This window comes from Rana temporaria, chromosome 13 (genome assembly GCF_905171775.1).
Source record: "Rana temporaria chromosome 13, aRanTem1.1, whole genome shotgun sequence".
NCBI classification, from domain to species: Eukaryota; Metazoa; Chordata; class Amphibia; order Anura; family Ranidae; genus Rana; species Rana temporaria.
Genome location: NC_053501.1, coordinates 52,966,564 through 52,985,817, shown reverse-complemented (window position 1 = coordinate 52,985,817; position 19,254 = coordinate 52,966,564). Strand labels below are relative to the sequence as shown.

Genomic DNA, 19,254 nt, shown 5'->3' with positions numbered 1-19,254 from the left:
GTCTCCGCTGACATCCGACGCTCCATAGGACTGCATGGAGCAGCCATTCAGGTCCGCTGTCAAAACTGACACTGCACATCACCCTGAACACACCACCTTTTCTTCAGCAGGGACAGGGGAGCTGGTCATAGTTGATGGGAAGATAGATGGAGCCAAATACAGGGCAATATTAGAAGTTTGCAAAAGACTGGAGATTCACCTTCTAGCAGGACGACCCTAAACACACAGCCAGAGCTACAATGGAATGGTTTAGATTAAAGCATATTCATGCATTAGAATGGCCCAGTCAAAGTTCAGACCTAAATCCAATTAAGAATCTGGTGGCAAGACTTATAAATCGCTCTTCAGACCCTCTCCATCAAATCTGACAGAGCTTAAGCTATTTTGCAAAGAAGAATGGGCAAAAATGTCACTCTAGATGTGCAAAGCTGGTAGAGACATCCCCAAAGAGACTTGCAGCTGTTTTTGCAGCAATAGGTGGTTCTACAAAGTATTGACTCAGGGGGGCTGAATACAAATGCACTTTTCACATATTTATTTGTAAAATAAAAAAAAGCCATTTTTCATTTTTCTTCCACTTCACAATTATGTGCCACTTTGTGTTAGTCTATCGCATAAAATCCCAATAACGTTTTTAGTTGTAACATGACAAAATGTGGAAAATTTTAAGGGGTGTGAATACTTTTTCAAGGCACTATATAGTGGCTGTGGTGTTTTTCTTTTTTAGGCCTTTTCTGGTGTAACATGCCTGGTTTTTAAGAGTTGGGTTAAGTTAGTTTAAACTTTATGGCTAAGGTAAAATTTTAGTGTGTTTCTTAGTGGAGAGGTGGAATGTTAAAGCGGAACTTAAACCCTCCAATACTTCCTCTCCAGGAATGCAAGAAACTATCAAGAGGCACAATTGAAACATTTTCTCTTACCAATGACTTTCTAACAGTGAACTTGTGGTTTTCGTTTGGGAAAGCCTGTTCCCTACAAAATTGATTGTTAAAAGAAAACGATTAAGTGCTTTCAAACAACATTTGTTATGACATCAGATAATTTTTTTTGTATGAGTGTTGGTACGAACATTAACCACTTCAGCCCCGGACCATTTTGCTGGTCAATGACTGGGCCACTTTTTGTGATTCGGCACTGCGGTCGTGCGACGTGGCTCCCAAACAAAGTTGGCTTTCTTTTGGTGGTATTTGATCACCTCTGCGTTTTTTGGGTTTTTTTTGCGCTATAAACAAAAATAGAGCGACAATTTTGAAAAAAAATGAATATTTTGTACTTTTTGCTGTAATAAATATCCCCCAAAAATATATAAAAAAAAAAATTTTTCCTCAGTTTAGGCCGATACGTATTCTTCTACATATTTTTCATAAAAAAAATCGCAATAAGCGTTTATTCATTGGTTTGCGCAAAAGTTATAGCGTCTACAAAATAGGGGATAGATTTATGGCATTTTTATTAATATTTTTTTTTTCCTAGTAATGGCGGCTATCTGCGATTTATATCGGTACTGCGACCTTATGGCGGACACTTCCGACACTTTTGACACATTTTTGGGACCAGTTGCATTTTTATAGCGATCACTGTAAAAATGTCACTGGCAGGGAAGGGGTCAACACTAGGGGGCAAGGAAGGGGTTAATTATGTTCCCTCATTGTGTTCTAACTGAAGGGGGGGGTGGACTGACTAGGGGAAATGACAGATCGCTGTTCATACATTGTATGAACATGCGATCAGTCATTTCTCCCCCTGAATGGACCGGGAGCTGTGTGTTTACACACACAGCTCCCTGTTCTCGCTCTGTAACGAGTGATCTCGGGTGCCCGGCGGTGATCACGCTCGCCGGGCACTCGCATCGGCACCAGGAGCGAGCGGGGGGCGCGCGCCTAGTGACTGCAATGCAAAATCACGTTATATTACGTGATTTTGCGCAGCCGAGCTGACCTGCCGCCGTAAAACTACGGTGGGCGGTCGGCAAGATGTTAAAGTGGTAGTAAAGTCTATATTTTTATATATATATATATATATATATATATATATATATATATATATATATATATATATATATATATAGTTTCACTCTGCAAGGCAATATAATGTGCTAGTTATACATATGAATGACTCCCTTAAAATGGAGCCCCCCACGCTCCAATGCTGTCACCGCTACAGAGGCTTCCATCTTCTTTTTCGGGTTTGCGGACTCCAGCCTTCTGACTGGCAGAGCCACGATGATGTCACTCCTACACATGCACGTGGAAGTCTCGGCCGTGTCACACAGCTCTGAAGGAACAGCACGAGTATGCTGCTCCTTGGGAGCACATGCGCTGGTGACATCACCAGCTGCTGCTCGCTAGAATATCTCCTAAATGGTGCACGTTTAGGAGATATACATTTTAATTACAGGGAAGCTTTATTATAAGCGCATAGCTGTAGGTAAAAATGTAAGTTTACTACCACTTTAAATTTAAAATCTACCAACGTATGGCCAGCTTTAGACTTCAAAGATGTGTTATCCCCTCTTAACTCACCACACTTTCATTAAATACATAATTGCTGTTTGTATCATGGGAATTTTTAGCAAGCTTTCTGTATTTACTTTGTATATTCGCCAGCAGAAAACATGCTGGAAAGTTTCCATATAGTCCAACATAAAACTGTTCAGAAGAGTAAAAATCTATTTTTTTTTTGGGAGCAATCTGTTCTCTTGGATATAGGGACATGTATCAAGTAAATTAGTGACATCATTTGATGCATACTATGCTGCCTCTCATTTAGTAAAGTTGGTGCAACAGCTTTTCTGTATATTTTTGACCCCTGCACCTGGAATTCCAGGCAGCAGAGACAGATTTGCAAAGGTTTGAGACAGATTTAGCACTGAAGATAAGACGGGCTTTCCCTCAAAGCAGATGCACAGTCAGACGTGGGCAGGGAAAGGTTTTATTCTGTGGCAGTGCTACTGCTGGAGCAGCAGAAAGAGGAATTTATGAATAAAGTAATACTATCATAAATCTCTTATTGCTCCTGTTTTGCAAGTACAAAAAAATCTTTTTTTTTTTTTTCAAGTTACTCTAAGCAACAGTAATGATCTACATTTGAACACACTCCTGCCCATGCCATAAGGGACATTTATCAACTGATAAATGCCCCCTACAGTATGGGCAGGGGTGTGTTGAAAAGTTGAACATTAGGATCATTACTGTTGCTTAGAGTAACCTGAAAAAACAACTGAATTTTCTTAAGTTCCCATGTACTGTAGAACGATTAGGGGCAGATCCACATACATTTGCGTGGGCGCAGCGTATGTGAGATACGCTACGCCGCTGTAACTTACTTTGCAAATCTTTGAATCCTGAAAGAATTTGCGCCGTAAGTTACGGCGACGTAGTGTATCTCTCGCGGCGTAAGGGCGCGAAATTCAAATGCGGCGAGTAGGGGGCGTGTTTCATTTAAATGAAGCGCGTCCCCGCGCGAACGAACTGCGCATGCCCCATCCATCAAAACTCCCAGGGTGCATTGCTCCAAATGACGTCGCAAGGACGTCATTGTTTTCGTTGTGAACGTAAATGGCGTCCAGCCCCATTCATGGATGACTTGCGCGAATGACGTAAAATGTTCAAAATTATACGCGGGAACGACGGCCATACTTAACATTGAGTACGCCACCAGATAGCAGCTTTAACTATACGCCGGAAAAAGCCGAACGGAAACGACGTAAAAGAATGCGACGGCCGCTCGTACATTCGTGGATCGTCGGAAAAAGCTAATTTGCATACTCGACGCGGATTACAGCGTGAACGCCACCCAGCGGCCGCCGGAAAATTGCATCTTAGATCCAACGGCGTACTAAGGCGTACGCCTGTCGGATCTAACATAGATGCCGATGTATCTTGTTTGGTGGATACCAAAACAAAGATACAACGCGCAAAATTTGAAATTACGCGGCGTATCAACAGATACGCCGGCGTAATTTCTTTGAGGATCTGCCCCATAGTCTTTATTTGGGTCATCGGATCAAACACCCTATTCTTGTAGGTAACATGTCAGTGAAAATTGTGTCTTCGATTACTTTTTTTTTTATTGATGGTGCTTCAATGACTTACCCAGCTTACTACTTAGTAAGCCCCTGACCCTCAAGCATGCAAACAGTGAAGTCAAAACTCTAAACTTCCATACTGATTCATGGTCAGGGACTTGCAAAGCAATGAGCATTCAACTTCAGCTCTGGAAACTTCTCCATTTCTGTCGAAACAGATTCTTTTTAACCCATCTCATACAACGCTGTTCTACATTGGTATAATAATTGGTTAAAAGACCTGTTTCATTTGCAGAAACTGCTAAACATGATTCCATCCTGCTGTAGGCACAGAATTGGAGAGCAGATGAGTGAAGGTCATTATGTGCCAGTCTTTAAGCGAGGTCTTTAAACCATTGCTGGCATCTACATCATAAGAACCTTGTTAGATGCGATTCCAATAGACAAGCACAGATTTCAGTTCCAGCACAGATATAATGAGCCTTCCGGATTCTAATTTCAGAGCTTGTTCCTCCGCACTTCTCGCCTCTTCTAACATTTCTCCCTTTCTCCTGCCAGCGGAAATTTTCTGCTCCAGCGATATTGAAGAATTCTTGAGAGAAGCTGCTTTTATGAAAGAATTTGACCATCCGAACGTCTGCAAATTAATAGGTAAAAAGAAGGAAGATGTTTGACACGTCTTTCGCTCTGCATTGCTCGCTCTGTTAATGATAACATTGCAAAAGTGGTCTTATTTTGGGATATGTCTAAAAGTTTTGAATAGATGGCTTTTTATGTGTAGCGAATTATGATCAACTTTTTCGAATACAGAATCAGTGTTCATAATTCACACTGAAATATAGAACAATATAGGCTCGTCCAATAGGGTAGAGGTGCAGGAGATGATTATCCGCAGAATAGTGTTTCTCTTTTTTGTCCTTTTTTCATTAAAGCACTCTTTACAATTATGTACAATCTCAAGACGCTCCATTTTAAAATGTGAAAAACAAATCTAACAGTTTTACATGTCGCAACAGCATCCGCCCATGTGAGCCACCCAATATTAGAGGTGATTTATTCCTCCACCTTTGAAAACTACTACTGCTTAATATTCTAGCATTTCTCTTCTCTCTGTTTCTCTCCCTTTCTCTGCTTCCCCAGAACTGATAGAGAGATGTAGAGAGGGGGAAACAAGGATGTTGTGCAGGTACTTAAAGTCTTCCTTATCAATCAGTGACTGACTTGGTTGTTGGCAGTGTTAATTCCGTCAACTAAAACCGACTAAAACATTTTAGTCGACTAACTTATTACAATTTTAGTCGACTAAAATACAACTAAAACGAAAATGCCATTTTAGTCAAAAGACTAAAATGGGACTAAAACTTAAAATGCCATTTTAGTCAAAAGACTAAAACTAAATGGAAATTTGACGTCAAAATTAACACTGGTCTGTAGTGCATGTTCATACCTCAACAACATAAATAATAACATTAGATTTTTCACTCCAGCAGTATATGAGTTTGGAAATTGTAGAGAAATGCTTAAATAATGCATTACAATTTAACTACACCCATTAGATTTTAGATGACTAAAATTAGTTTTAGTTGACTAAAATGTCCTGGATATTTAGTTGACTAAAACAATTGCAGAAGACTAAAATGGGACTAAAACTAAAATGCCATTTTAGTCCCATGACTAAAACTAAATTGAAATTTTCTGCCAAAATTAAGACTGGTTGTTAGGATGTCATTGGCTGGCCCACACAATATAAACCTGTTTCTTTATGTAACAAACAGACATGCTTGATCCATTTGCTGGCTTGCTGACAATTATTGGTCAACTTGCAGCAATTATTAGGCATTTTTCCAAGGCACCCCAGAATGCCACACCATCGTGGTTGAAAAAAGCTGCCACAGAAAACAGCTAGAGATGACTTCACTGAAAGGACGACAGTGTGCTAAATGTTTGGTTGCTAGGGAATAGTGTTTGGGGAACTGTAGCTTTGCTATTTGTACTTCTTTACGGAACAAGTCCAGTTTAGGCCCATCCAAAGAAGCAAATGACAATATTAATAGTAAACAGCCAGGAAGCGATAGAGTGTAAACTATAAACTTATTGGTTGCTAGATATATTTTACTTTGCCCATCATCGTCTTTGTACCTTTCTGTTAAATATTCCATCATTGAAGACTTGTTGAGTATATGAATGGGGAGGGAAAACTGTTGGGTTAAGGTTTACCTTATTTAGGTAGGTATCCCGGTTAAACGTTGGTTTTCTTGTGAAGGAGGATATTCCCTTAGGTGGCTCTCCAGAGCAGTGTTTTTTAACCTTTTTTTCAGTCAGGGCGTCCTTTAAATATCATTCAAAATCTTGAGGTACACCATTCTGAAATGTAAAAAATTCAACTTACAGTTTTACATATCGCAGTAACATCCACACGCGTGGGATATCCAATCTTAGCATTGCCCAGTGTCATTCTTATCAACCCATATGATGTCATTGATTTTTAGGAAGCAGGCAGCTGGCCCATGCAGTGCCCAAGGTTGTAATGGTGCACAATAAAGCGCTCAAAATATTAAGTGAAATGGGTCTAAGATACATCGAATTGATCTTATATATAACAGTGATAAAGAGAAATCGTCTCACAGTGGCAGTTAATAAAGACAATTCATGTGAAGAAGCCAGTGAAACTGACACAAAAAACATATGTGAATAAAGAAAAAGTCCCACTAAATTGAATATATGGAGGAACATAAGAAAAAATCAGTCCTTAAGGGGGTTAAATCCAAATAAACACCCAAAGAAAGGGATTGCAGAATAGAGAGAACTTCATCCACCAGTAAGGCACCCAAAAGTGGTATTGCAGTCTCCTTACCCTGTCAATGTGACCACCATTACAGTGATCTCAACAAGCCTGGGGATTTTAGGTCTCCCTCCGGACCCTCTATGGGATAAAGACGATTCGCGCTTTTCTGTCTGTTAAAGCGTGATGAATGTGCTTACTCCATTATGAACGGTTTTACCTGAACGAGCGCTCCCGTCTCATAACTTGCTTCTGAGCATGTGCGGGTTTAAAACGTCGTTTTAGCCCACAAACGATCATTTTTTACAACCCGAAAAACAATTTTTTTTAAAACAACGTTAAAAAATGCAGAATGTTCGAAAAAAAATTTGACGTTTTTCAGAAGCCGAAAAAGGATGTGAGGCCCACACACGATCATTTTAAATTCCAAACCCCAGTCTGTGGGCCACATCTGGCCCGCTTGTGTCTCTTATCTGGCCCGCAGCTTACCCAGACTCTGCCAACAGCTGCTGCAGTTATCGGCAGTATGTCTGGCAGGTCCCAAACAAACCCTCCCATATCACACACTGTGCTTTAGGATTGGCTGCTGGGATTGCAGATGTCCTAGCAACCAGTGACGTCATCAGTGTGGCACCTCCCGGCTACCCGCCTGCTGTTTGCATTAAAGATCCTTTTGTGTGCCTAGCAGCGGGCGGGAGGCGGGGGTGCAGGAGAGCTGAAGTCGGTTCATACTGAGGCAAGAGGCAAATGTGATGAAGATGACCTGTATGGGACACTCTCTGATGGGGACACTAGTGATGTTCACCGAAGTGAACTTCATTTTGTACCACACACCTGTAAGCATGCTTACATGGTGTTATCCAGAATGTCTGCATTTTTTCGCACCTTACATTACACCACTGTTCTGGTGTAAATGGGGTGCAGTTTTAATGTGCCCTTATCCAATGCTGAAAAACACCAGTCACTGCACATTGTGTGAAGGAGCCCTTATAGAATAGTGGCTTATTAGTTAGGGCAGTGGTGAAGTGTGTTCAGGGAGTATTGAGAAAAGGGATACGACTCGCTATATTAAAACGGAACTTTACTATATCTGAGCACCACAAACTGAGAACGCTATTTAATTATTTTTTTACTATTTGAAGCAAACTAACCCATCCATTCTTGTCTCTATGCTTATTTTGTTGAGAAATCACTTTGACAAACACACCCTAGTCCACTTTTTTTTGGGTGGGGGGTGAGATTTGTCCCTCTCCAAACACTTTATTTCGCTATACCTATAAGTAAATAAGAGAACCAGAACCTTTGCTAAGTGGAAGGGTGAGTTTAGTAGGAGAGTGAATAATAAAGTTCACTAAGTGGGCCTCTGTAAACCGAGGGGATTCCCTTCCTGTGAATTAAACAGTCCTTAACCATAAGCATATAACAATATAGAAATAATACAAGCTTTATATAAGAAGAGATTAATACAGTAAATACATCCAATGTGCAAACAGGTTTTATCAGCCAAGAGCCGATAGGAATCCTGGTGGAATTGTGCACACATACCTCGCCCAGAGGCGATTCAGTTTGCATGTGTTGCGCTTTACAAGTTTCTCACTCGCTCACTATATATCGTTGTAAATCAAAATAGCTAGCTTTACTTGGCGCTGCTCAGTGTGAAAGCAGCCTTGCGATTGTTGCGTATGTAACCTATGTGTATCTGGCTCTGATACTAGCCAATGCCTTGCCAGCCACTGACCTCACCACACGTCCTTGATCTACTCTGCCCTTCAGTCCCTCCCTAGGAGTTTATAATTGTCTCTTCCGGTCCAGGATTTAGCAGCATGGACAGGACATGCAGCTGAGACTTTCTCTCTCCACTTCTTCCTCCTGGGGTTTCAAAGCCAACAACCAGGGGCAGGAAGTGTATTCATAATACATTTACAGACATGTATAGTAGAGCAGTAGAGGGCTGCAGATTTGTACATCAGAATCCAGGACGCAAATAAAGAAATGTGTAAAAAAAAAAAAAAAAGGTAATGTTAAGCAACCCAAAAGCAAACGTTTATTATATTGTAGCTTACCATTTCTTAGATGTGATGGCTGTGATGGCTGCTATCATTTTCTTCTATTTTCATCTGGTGATTCTGCCAGGAAGTCCATTGTTTTTAAAAAGAACAAGCTCACCAACAGAATGCATCAGTTACAGAGATGATACAAACCAATTAAACACTAGCAGGGATGCTTACAACGATTGATTATAAAGTATTATCTGGAGTTTGGCTTCTATTTGTTAGTGTATTTAAATCTTTTTGTACATCTAACACTCACCCCCCCCCCCCCCCAAACTAACAGTGTTGCTGTCCAAAGCACCCTAATACAGGAGGTGTGTTACTGGCCAGATCACTGGGTGAAAACAGAGAAACTGGCCTAAAGAATAAACAAATGCAAACACCACATCTAAGGATTTGTAAGCTGCAATATAATAAATTTTTGGTTTGGGCTTTAATACCGCTTTAAAGCAAGAAAATATAATGCACTTTCCCTTTTTTACCAACGCTAGCAGAATTGGGTTTGAAAAAGTTACTAAACCTAAAACGGTAAAATCAGTCTGTATATGCATGCTTGTTATACTCACTGTGGAACCTACGGGGTTAATCCTCTGCATTATGTAAAATAATAAGCCTTGGGGGCATTTGGCACGTACTCAGTTTGGTGTGCGTTGCTAGAGAGTTTTTTCTTCGTTCGTTTTGGGAGGGTGATCAGCACAGGGCCAATCGGCACAGTCCAGACAGAGGGTCAGGGGTCATGTAGCCTCATAGGACAGTCTAATGAGAATGGAAGCTCGTCCTACAAGCTTTAACCAAACACTGATAGAAGTACAGTGGAGCCTCGGTTTAAGAGTAACTTGGTTTGAGAGCGTTTTGATTTGCGAGCAACTTTTTTTTTTTTTTATTCTGACTCGGTCTGAGAGTGTTGATTCGCAAGACGAGCAGAATTCAAGCTAAATAGGCCTGCAGTACCTCATTTGGCCTGAGGTATGGGGGGCAGGAGCAGAGCCGAAAATAGGCCTGCATTACCTCATTTGGCCTGAGGTACGGGGACGCAGGAGCCGAGAAAAGCTGAACATTGGCCTGCAGTACCTCATACCTCATTAACGATTTGGCCTGAGGTACAGGGGCGCAGGAGCCGAGCCAAAGTGTCCTCAGGCCTTTTCGGACATTTTCGGCGCTCTCTGGCACCCCCCACCTCTGCCCGCGTTCAGTATTGCATCCCATTGAAGTCAAAGTCAATGCGGAACAAATAATTTTTTGTTTCCATTGACTTCAATGGGAAAACTCTCTGATATGCGAGTACTTTGGATTACGAGCATAGTCCTGGAACGGACTATGCTCGTAATCCGAGGTTCAACTGTACTAAGACTGCTATATACTGCTGATTAGAAAAGGGTATTTAGCTGTTTATATTTACTAAAATAATTGCATTTTGATGGTCTGTGTACTGTGGGAGACCAGATATAGTAAATGCAGGGTAGTGGGTTTCGTAACACTTTAACGTTGATTAAGAGAGTTTAGTTCTGCGTTACAGAAGCATGTAACCATCTCTCGTGTGTGTACAGTACAGGTAAGATGTAGCTGTGGCTATAAAGGAGACAACATGCTCTTTCAATTATACTTTGAGAATCAATAATCGAATGTGCATGACAAAGTGGTAGAACTTGTGCTGGGGTTGTAAACATTCTGGTGTGCTTATAGAAGTATAATACCCCAATACAGTCCTGCTCTAGAATATTTTGTCTCTTGGCCCCTTTGCTAACCCTCACGGGTAGCATACACTTTCCTTTATTTTTCTTTTAATAATATTCTAGTCCTAGCAATTGTGCTGCATGGTTAATCTATCATGAACACCTACTAGGGGCCAATGACTGCACCGCCCTATTCAATCACTCACTCCATTCCCGGTTATTTATACTCTGGTTAGATGATTTATAGACTTGTTTATTGCTTAAACTGACCATCAGTCATATCTGCCTGTGTATATTATTGTGATAAATGAGGTTGATTTTCGAAAGTGACCAACTAGCTATGACATTTTGATATTTCCTCCTCCCTCCATGATCTTTTTTTATTTTTTTTGGTCAGACAAATTTTCTGCTTTAATGGTTGTCACATGAGCCCTGAGATAGCCTTGGTTCACTGATTTCTCCTGTTAAACAATATTTTCTTGGCTAATTGTGATCAAATGTCAACGCACATTGTTTAACCACTTGCTTACTGGGCACATATACCCCCTTCTTGCCCAGGCGAAATTTCAGCTTTCAGCACTGTCACGCTTTGAATGACAATTGCGCGGTCGTGTGATGTGGCTCGCAAACAAAACTGACATCCTTTTTTTACCCCACAAATGGGTTTCTTTTGGTGGTATTTGAGCATCTCTGTGGTTTTTATTTTTTGCACAAAAAAAAAAAAAAGGGCGACAATTTTGAAGAAAAAACACTATTTTTTACTTTTTACTATAATAAATATCCCATTAAAAAAAAAAAAAAAAAAAAATTCCTCAGTTTAGGCCGATACGTATTCTTCTACATATTTTTGGTAAAAAATCGCAATAAGCATACAGTGATCGGTTTCCGCAAAAGTTATAGCGCCTACAAAATAGGGGATAGAATTATGACATTTTTTTTTATAATTTTATTTTTTACTAGTAATGACGGCTAGCTGCGATTTTTGTCAGGACTGCAATATTACGGTGGACACATCGGACACTTTTGACACATTTTTGGGACCATTCACATTTATACAGCGAACAGTGCTATAAAACTGCACAGATTACTGTATAAATGTGACTGGCAGGGAAGGGGTTAACACTAGGGGGTGATCAAGGGGTTAAATGTGTGCCCTGTTGGTGATTCTTAATGTGGGGGGAGGGGACTGACTGGGGGGAGGTGACCGATCGGTGTCCCTATGTACAAGGGACACACCATCAGTCTCCTCTCCCTGACAGGACGTGGATCACTGTGCTTACACCTGGCACCTGAGTGACGCGGCGGGGCATGCAAACGCGCCCCCCCCCCCAGAGGCCAGAGGACGTCATATGACAGCCTCCTGGCCCTGTAGAGCAACCTTGTTGTGGCTGTCATTTGACAATGGCCCGGGTCCCAAGTGGTTAAATCACATCTATAGTGTTTTACGTTGTTACTTATACAAGGGTATCACTTAAACTCCAAACCTTCCAGTTATAAAAATTTAACGAATTGGCTTAAAGCAGTAATAGACCCTAAAACAAAAATGTAATATATTGCAGCTTACCAGTCCGTAGATGTGGTGGCTGCATTTGTGTTATATATATTTTTTTTCTTTCTTTTACCTGTTGATCAGCCCATAATTCACCTCTTGTATTAGAGTGTCTACTTTAGAAAAAAAACACAATTGCTCTTTATAGGACTTTGAAGGCAACTTCTAACCAAAAATAAGATTGGAATAATACCATTTATTTTCACGATTTAAAAGGTTTGAATCACATATATTACATCACATGTTACATAGTATAAAATATTGTACACAGGGTTACAACATCAAAAAGTGTGATCCAAAAGGTATCCCTCACAGCATCCCCTGAGAGAACATAGCGGCTCTGCGGGATTTCCCCACAGACGATCGTTTTTTTTCTATCGTTTTTTTTAACCATCAGAAAATTTTAAAACGGGTTCTATTTTTTTTCACCGATGGGGCCCACACACGATCGGTTCGTCCGATGAAAACGGTCCATCGGACCGTTTTCATCAGACGAACCGATCGTGTGTACAGGGCATTAGTCATTTGCAGGCCTCAGTGTTGAGATTATCTATGCTTAAAGACCTCTATATACAGTATGCTGTGCAATAGTGTAGTCACTTGTAGTTGATTGAACAATACCCAAAGTATTAATTCTACGTATATCATTTACAGGAGTGAGCCTGAGAAGTCGTACCAAGGGAAGACTGCCAGTTCCAATGGTCATCCTACCATTTATGAAGCATGGTGATCTACACACCTTCCTGTTGATGTCTCGCATTGGAGAAGAACCCATCGTAAGTTTGTCAGGAGGTGTAGCTTTGATATTTTGATGTTTCAGTTGCCGTGTTGGCTGCTGAACCCTGGCTTGTGTTGACATACCAATATTTTCCACTGCCAGAAGCTAAAAAAGCCAAGTAGCTTTGATCTTATGCAAGGATTTGAATTTGATAGTCTTTAGTTATAAGTCTACATATGTGCATATGGAAACATCTTTACCTTCCAATTTAGCTTTGATTTAGAATTACTCTTTGTCAAAGGTAAAAGATCCCTGGGGATCTGACAGTTGCTGCCCTGTCAGCTGTCTGGATTTTGAATGCTGATATCACACTCCGTCTTCTAGCGCCTAAGTTAATATATCGGTATCAAGCCCAGAGCTCTTTAGTATGCATTCCTCTTAACATGGGGCTCTGTGTGAACAATGAACATAAGATATGTCAGTTAGCAGTACACCAGCTGTACGATTTTTGATGACATCTCATCTCTAACTTCCTGGGCCTAGAGTCCACTTTGAAGGTTATAACTATTGTAGGGGATTAGGCTCAATGCAGAGACAAACTCGCGGTTTCTTTTGAAAACATCACGTTTATTCCACAGGATATTCCCAAACAGAAGAAAACCATCTTGCCATTAAACAAACAACAATAAACTTCAGCTCTACGTAGCCTTACTGTGTCCATAGACTGACCAGTCCTTGGTCTGTAGTAAGTGTCCTTTCAAACGCAAACACTTGGATCCAAAATCAGGGATGAGCAGCCATGCTCCAATATGCCTCCTCACATTGAGACACATACTCTCTCTCCGAGAGCTGAGACCAGCTGCCTTGATCAAGGCCTGGAAGGAAAACAATAAACTGCGGATCCACGGACTTGGGTGTCTGTCCCACCCAGAGCTCTATCAGACTCCCAATAAAACCAGCCCCGGAACGAACTTTACCAACACAGGATAAAGAACTATCTTTCTTAATCCTGAAGTCTTTGCTGGTATTTATCTTGGATTATAAACATAGCAACAAGTGATGAAAGAGATGATCATTTTTCCTATTGGCTAAAATAAAAAACGTCGAAGTTCAAAAACGTCGGACAGCGCTGTATGCAAACGCACGAATACGTGTGAATACGCGCAACAAAACGTAGTAAAAAACGACCAAAAGCGCTACGCTCAGGTGTGAATGCAGCATTAGAGAGATAATGGGATGCCAAGCCACGAAGAGCCTTATAGGTGAGCAAGAGGATCCTATAGTCTATGCTAAAAACGTATGTCTAAATGCAGAGCAGGTACTTATATCACTGGTTGACTATAGACCATCAACCAATAAGCCCACCCCAGCCAATAGGATTTAGATCTTGAGACCATTCAATCTTAGACATGCTGATCTTGCACATTTCAGAATCATCAAGAGACAGTCACTTTATATTTGAGTAAGTGCATATAATATATAGTGCACATATGAACAAGAAAACTCAAAAGAAGCATTGTGCTATCAAAGTAGTAAAATCAAAGACTTTCCCAAGTCCACAGCAACCTTATGTGCTGTTGAAATTACCACTATCATCAGTGAGGTGTTATGAGATTTCCAGAGTGTACGTAGTTCATACTATTTAATATGACACTGATTGCATTACAAGAAGAAATATAGAACATCCTCTGCTAGGAGAAATTCTCAACCAGGGTTCCTCCAGGGATGGCTGACCTCCCATCTGATGGTGCCTGCATGGTTTCAAGTCCAACACCACATGACTGCAAGGGTATCATTCTTGCAACCTCTGCAAGGGGGATATTCTTCCCACTTACTACCACCAATGTAAGGGGCATTTTCCTAATGAACTCTGATAGACTTATCTAACCAGGAGTTCCCTGAGACCTGAAAATTATTTCAAGGGTTCCTCTGGGTTAAAAAGATTAGGAAAAACTGCTCCAGATAGATGCATGATTACCTAAAATAACGCTTGGTTTTAACTTTTCTTTTTCGCTGAGAGTGACACTGCTTAGAGCTCCATTCCTTAGAGAACACAGACTTGAGTTGTAAATTGGCCAGATTATTTGTGGTGGCGAAGGACTCATTTACAGACTCTGCGTGAATCCTTCTCTGCCGCTTCAGGCTTGTTTGCAGTCGCACTAATTCTGTGTTAGTTGGCAGATTTAGCCACATGTTGTTTTTCTGATGTAAAGATAATTTAACTTTTTTTTATTTAGGAGAAAGTTTTGTCTGCCTATCAACTCTTCTTAAACTTGTGTGGTTTAACAAACTCTATGAAGTGTCTAATGGGAGAGGGGTGTATCTGATGAGCATAATATGAAGTCATTGTGTCTGCTGGTTACATAATCACATCTGAGTGTCGTGCATTAATGCATTCGCACACGCTGGCAATGATTTAGAGCTTGTTGCATTGATTGGAGAGGTTGTAGTCAAACACCCTAATGAAACACTTACCGTTGTTAAATAGTGTAATGTACTTTCCGAAAGAAGATATTTTGAGCTATAATTACAGTGATTATCATGTTTTATTTAACTTGATTCCTCTTCTGTATTTTTGTGACTGTATTAAAAAAGCAATTTGTTAGCCACTAACTTGCAATCACTCGCAGCCTTTAACAACTGTTGAGATGAGATAAGATATGAGCTGCAAAAAGTGCATTGTTTTTACTGAGTCGGCTGGCTTATTGCAATGCTTATTGCATTGTAAGAAGGAGCGGTAGGACTGGTCATACACTAGTTGAATTTAGTTCAATATTTTTTGTTGTAAGAAAGTTCCTTCACTTTTCTAATCATTAGTGGGACCAGATAGATGTTCATATTCCACCATAGCGACGAGAAAATTTGAAGGAGCAGGATGGAAAAAATGTCTTAAATGTATGAATTGCTAACTGTGTATGTGGTTTTCGTTTGGTCCATTCATTCCTAAATCAAATGTTTTAAGTGAACCAAATCTCAAACTTTTTTAGAATGATGTTTGAATGTTCAGAGAATTTTGATATATGGTAATTTCAGTAGTGTATACTCTGCTCAAGGCACAACCATAGTGTCACGCTGCAAGGGGGGAGGGGGGGCATGTGCATGCAATGAGCAAATATGTTTGCCCTTGTGTACATCTATGATCACAAATTATGCATTGAAACGAGGTTTAACACACATTGATAACAACATTATTTACATCAAGCTGATCTTTTTTGCACATATATGTAAAATTTGATCAAAACACCATGTGGTCTCTATATTAAAAAATAAATAAAAAAATCTGGCTAAAGAATTGACACAGCTTTAACGAATAATTCCTGTAATTTGCTTAAGACTACTTTCTTACCAGCGATTAGGGTCAGTGCAAATAGTAGCATCAGGAATGCGAGATTACTGCTGTTGCTAGGTGAGACCGCCAGTCCTGTTCACTATAATGACAGGTCGCCAGTAGCCACAGATATTTGCTGCTGTCCTCATAGTCATTTTTGTGCATCATGCAGTGCTCACCGCAGGTAATCGCTGTCTGTGCAGAGAGCCGCGAACAGCTGTGGCCGCCGGCAACGTGTCATGGTGAACTGGGCCGGCTGTCACACCTAGCCACTGAGATTCACAGTAGGAATTTCTGATTCCTGCCGCTACTATTTTCACCTATTTTAGTCGCCTGTGTAAATGTAGCCTAACGCGTTTAATTCCTATGATCATCAAATCCATCTAGTGGCCATAATGTGGTATATTCATGCTTTAGGTATTTCAGAAAAATACTGCATTATGGCCACTAAATGGAGCTTGCAATCAATGGAAATAAAGATAGTTGGTAAATTATAGGGATTACTGATGACAGCTGTGCAAATGACTGAGACGTTCACACAGCAAATTTTTTCAAATAAACCTTTATGTATTCCCTTTCATCTACACTGTCCTACATTTACTGCAGCCACGGGAAAATGTAAATTGTGGCATATGTTTGCCGCGGTCTTGCCACGTTTTGTGTTTTCCAGTGGCCGGTGCCCAAAGCATTCCTATCCTGAACACAATTCTTCTGCATTCAGGAGAGGCAGGTTGAAGCTCACCTAAACTCGGCAGCTCCTAAACTCTGTTAAAAGACTATGTTGACACACAGGCTTTTATGGAGTTGAGTTTAGGAGCTTTTGCAAAAAAATGCCAAGAGCTCCTAAACTCAAGTTTAGGAGCTGCCATTGTAGGCTAGTGTACATGTAGCATTTAATGGGTCATACAAGCAAAGCATTTAACTAGAGGAACAATGCAATTGGAGGTTTCTTTGCTCTGCAATACATTGCACAATGTTAATGGGAACATAATATACTTTTTGAGGGTGTTGGCTTTCAGGCTATTCTTTTCTGCCATTGCAAGGGAAGTATGTAAAAGTGATAGGGTTAAATAAAAGGAAGAAAGGAAATGGGTACCTATAAACCCTGGGACTATGAAGCGGTGCTAATGAAGTGTAACAAGACACCAATTTTAGAAAAATAGAAAACGTTTTTTAATTCATTAATACATACAAATATAAATAAATAAAGAACCAACTGAAGTTTTTAAATAGACGAACTTCGAAAAGGTGAAACGACTCGTTGTAGTTGTAGTTCACTCGACATGTTTCGCTCGCATTTGAGCTTCCTCAAGAGTTTAGAACTAACTACAAAGTATCAAGAGAAATAAGTGTAAAACAGATGGTCAATGAAACAATATATATATATAGCAAATATATTTGTCAAATACATGTAGATATAGCAAAACATATTGAATACTGGTAAATATATCATGGTTAACAATGGATAATTTGAGCAAAAATAACAATTTCAAATCTAATTATGCTTTGGCAGAAGAACTGGCGCAAAAAACTTACCACAACACGCACAATTTAAAATCAATATCAAAGATGGAATACTTCAAGATTGGGAAACGCCAATCAAAATAGAGCCTGGTAATTTATTTCCCAAACAATGTAACACTCTGTCCAAGAACCATAATCTAAAAAAAGCGAATAATGGTGTGTTTATAATGAAGTTTAAAGTTTAGAGGATTTACTCAAAAATGAATAACTGGCACTCAAAAAAACTTAGATCAATAGCTGTTGTACCTTTTAGGGTTAAACAAAAATAGCCAGGTAATTGAACAGATAAATGAAGTCCTGATTGATTGCAAAGGAACTTCATTCAAAAACACAGCCTCTATGTTCCCTTAATGAGAATTTTCATTAACCATCTGTTTTACACTTATTTCTCTTGATACCTTGTAGTTAGTTCAAATGCGAGCGAAACATGTCGAGTGAACTACAACTACAACGAGTCGTTTCACATTGTTGAAGTTCGTCTATTTAAAAACTTCAGTTGGTTCTTTATTTATTTATTTATATTTGTATGTATTAATGAATTAAAAAACTTTTTCTATTTTTCTAAAATTGGTGTCTTGTTACACTTCATTAGCACCGCTTCATAGTCCCAGGGTTTCTAGGTACCCATTTCCTTTCTTCCTTTTTTTCTTGCATATATGGGATGAGGTGCTTGTAATTTGAGTGTCTGTATATCCACAAAATATCATAATTGATAGGGTTAAATGATTGATTGATTGATTGATTGATTCATAGCTCTAGCCCATTCAAAATAGATATTTATTTTGAAAAAACTTTGAAAAAATGTATACATTAATTTGTATTATTGTGCTTTCATTTGTACAGACTCTGCCTATACAGACATTAACAAGATTCATGATTGACATCTGTAGCGGAATGGAATATCTAAGTTCCAAAAATTTTATCCACCGGGACCTCGCCACACGCAATTGCATGTAAGTACATAATTTATTCATGATGGTTTTGATTTGTATTATTTTTATTAAATGCATTGGCTTTCTTAGCCTTGGCAGCACACTTTACAGTTTATGAATCTACAAATCACTACATAAAGCTACACCTACCTGTTCTTTGATGCTACTTTACCCCTCCAATCTAAAGTCTTCAGGCTTCCAATGACTTGGAGTCAGTCCACACAATAATGATGATTGTTATTGGTGGAGGCTGGTGGGCAACGTCATTCCTTATATACAGTATCTTACAAAAGTGAGTACACCCCTCACATATTTGCAAATATTTTACTATATCTTTTTATTTGACAACGCTGAAGAAATTACACTTTACAATGTAAAGTAGTGAGTGTACAGCTTGTATAACAATGTGAATTTGCTGTCCCCTCAAAATAACGCAATACACAGCCATTAATATCTAAACTGCTGGCAGCAAAAGTGTGTACACCCCTAAGTAATGTCCAAATTGGGCCCAATTAGCCATTTTCCCTCCCCGGTGTCATGTGACTTGTTACAATGTTTTAGGTGTGAATGGGAAGCAGGTGTGTTAAATTTGGTGTTATCGCTCTCAAGCTATAAATACTGGTCACTGGAAGTTCAACATGGCACCCCATGGCAAAGAACTCTACATAAA

General features: G+C 39.8%; 1 protein-coding gene across 2 annotated transcripts in view; it reads left to right on the top strand.

The window, feature by feature from the left end:
- Window positions 1-19,254, top strand: part of TYRO3 (TYRO3 protein tyrosine kinase) — a 230,944-nt gene that overhangs the window by 188,132 nt on the left and 23,558 nt on the right. For both annotated transcript variants that reach the window (XM_040333801.1, XM_040333800.1), the window contains 3 exons: window positions 4,586-4,678; window positions 12,737-12,858; window positions 18,496-18,605. In XM_040333801.1, the coding sequence (XP_040189735.1) occupies window positions 4,586-4,678; window positions 12,737-12,858; window positions 18,496-18,605 (325 nt within the window). The remainder of the gene's footprint in view (window positions 1-4,585; window positions 4,679-12,736; window positions 12,859-18,495; window positions 18,606-19,254) is intronic.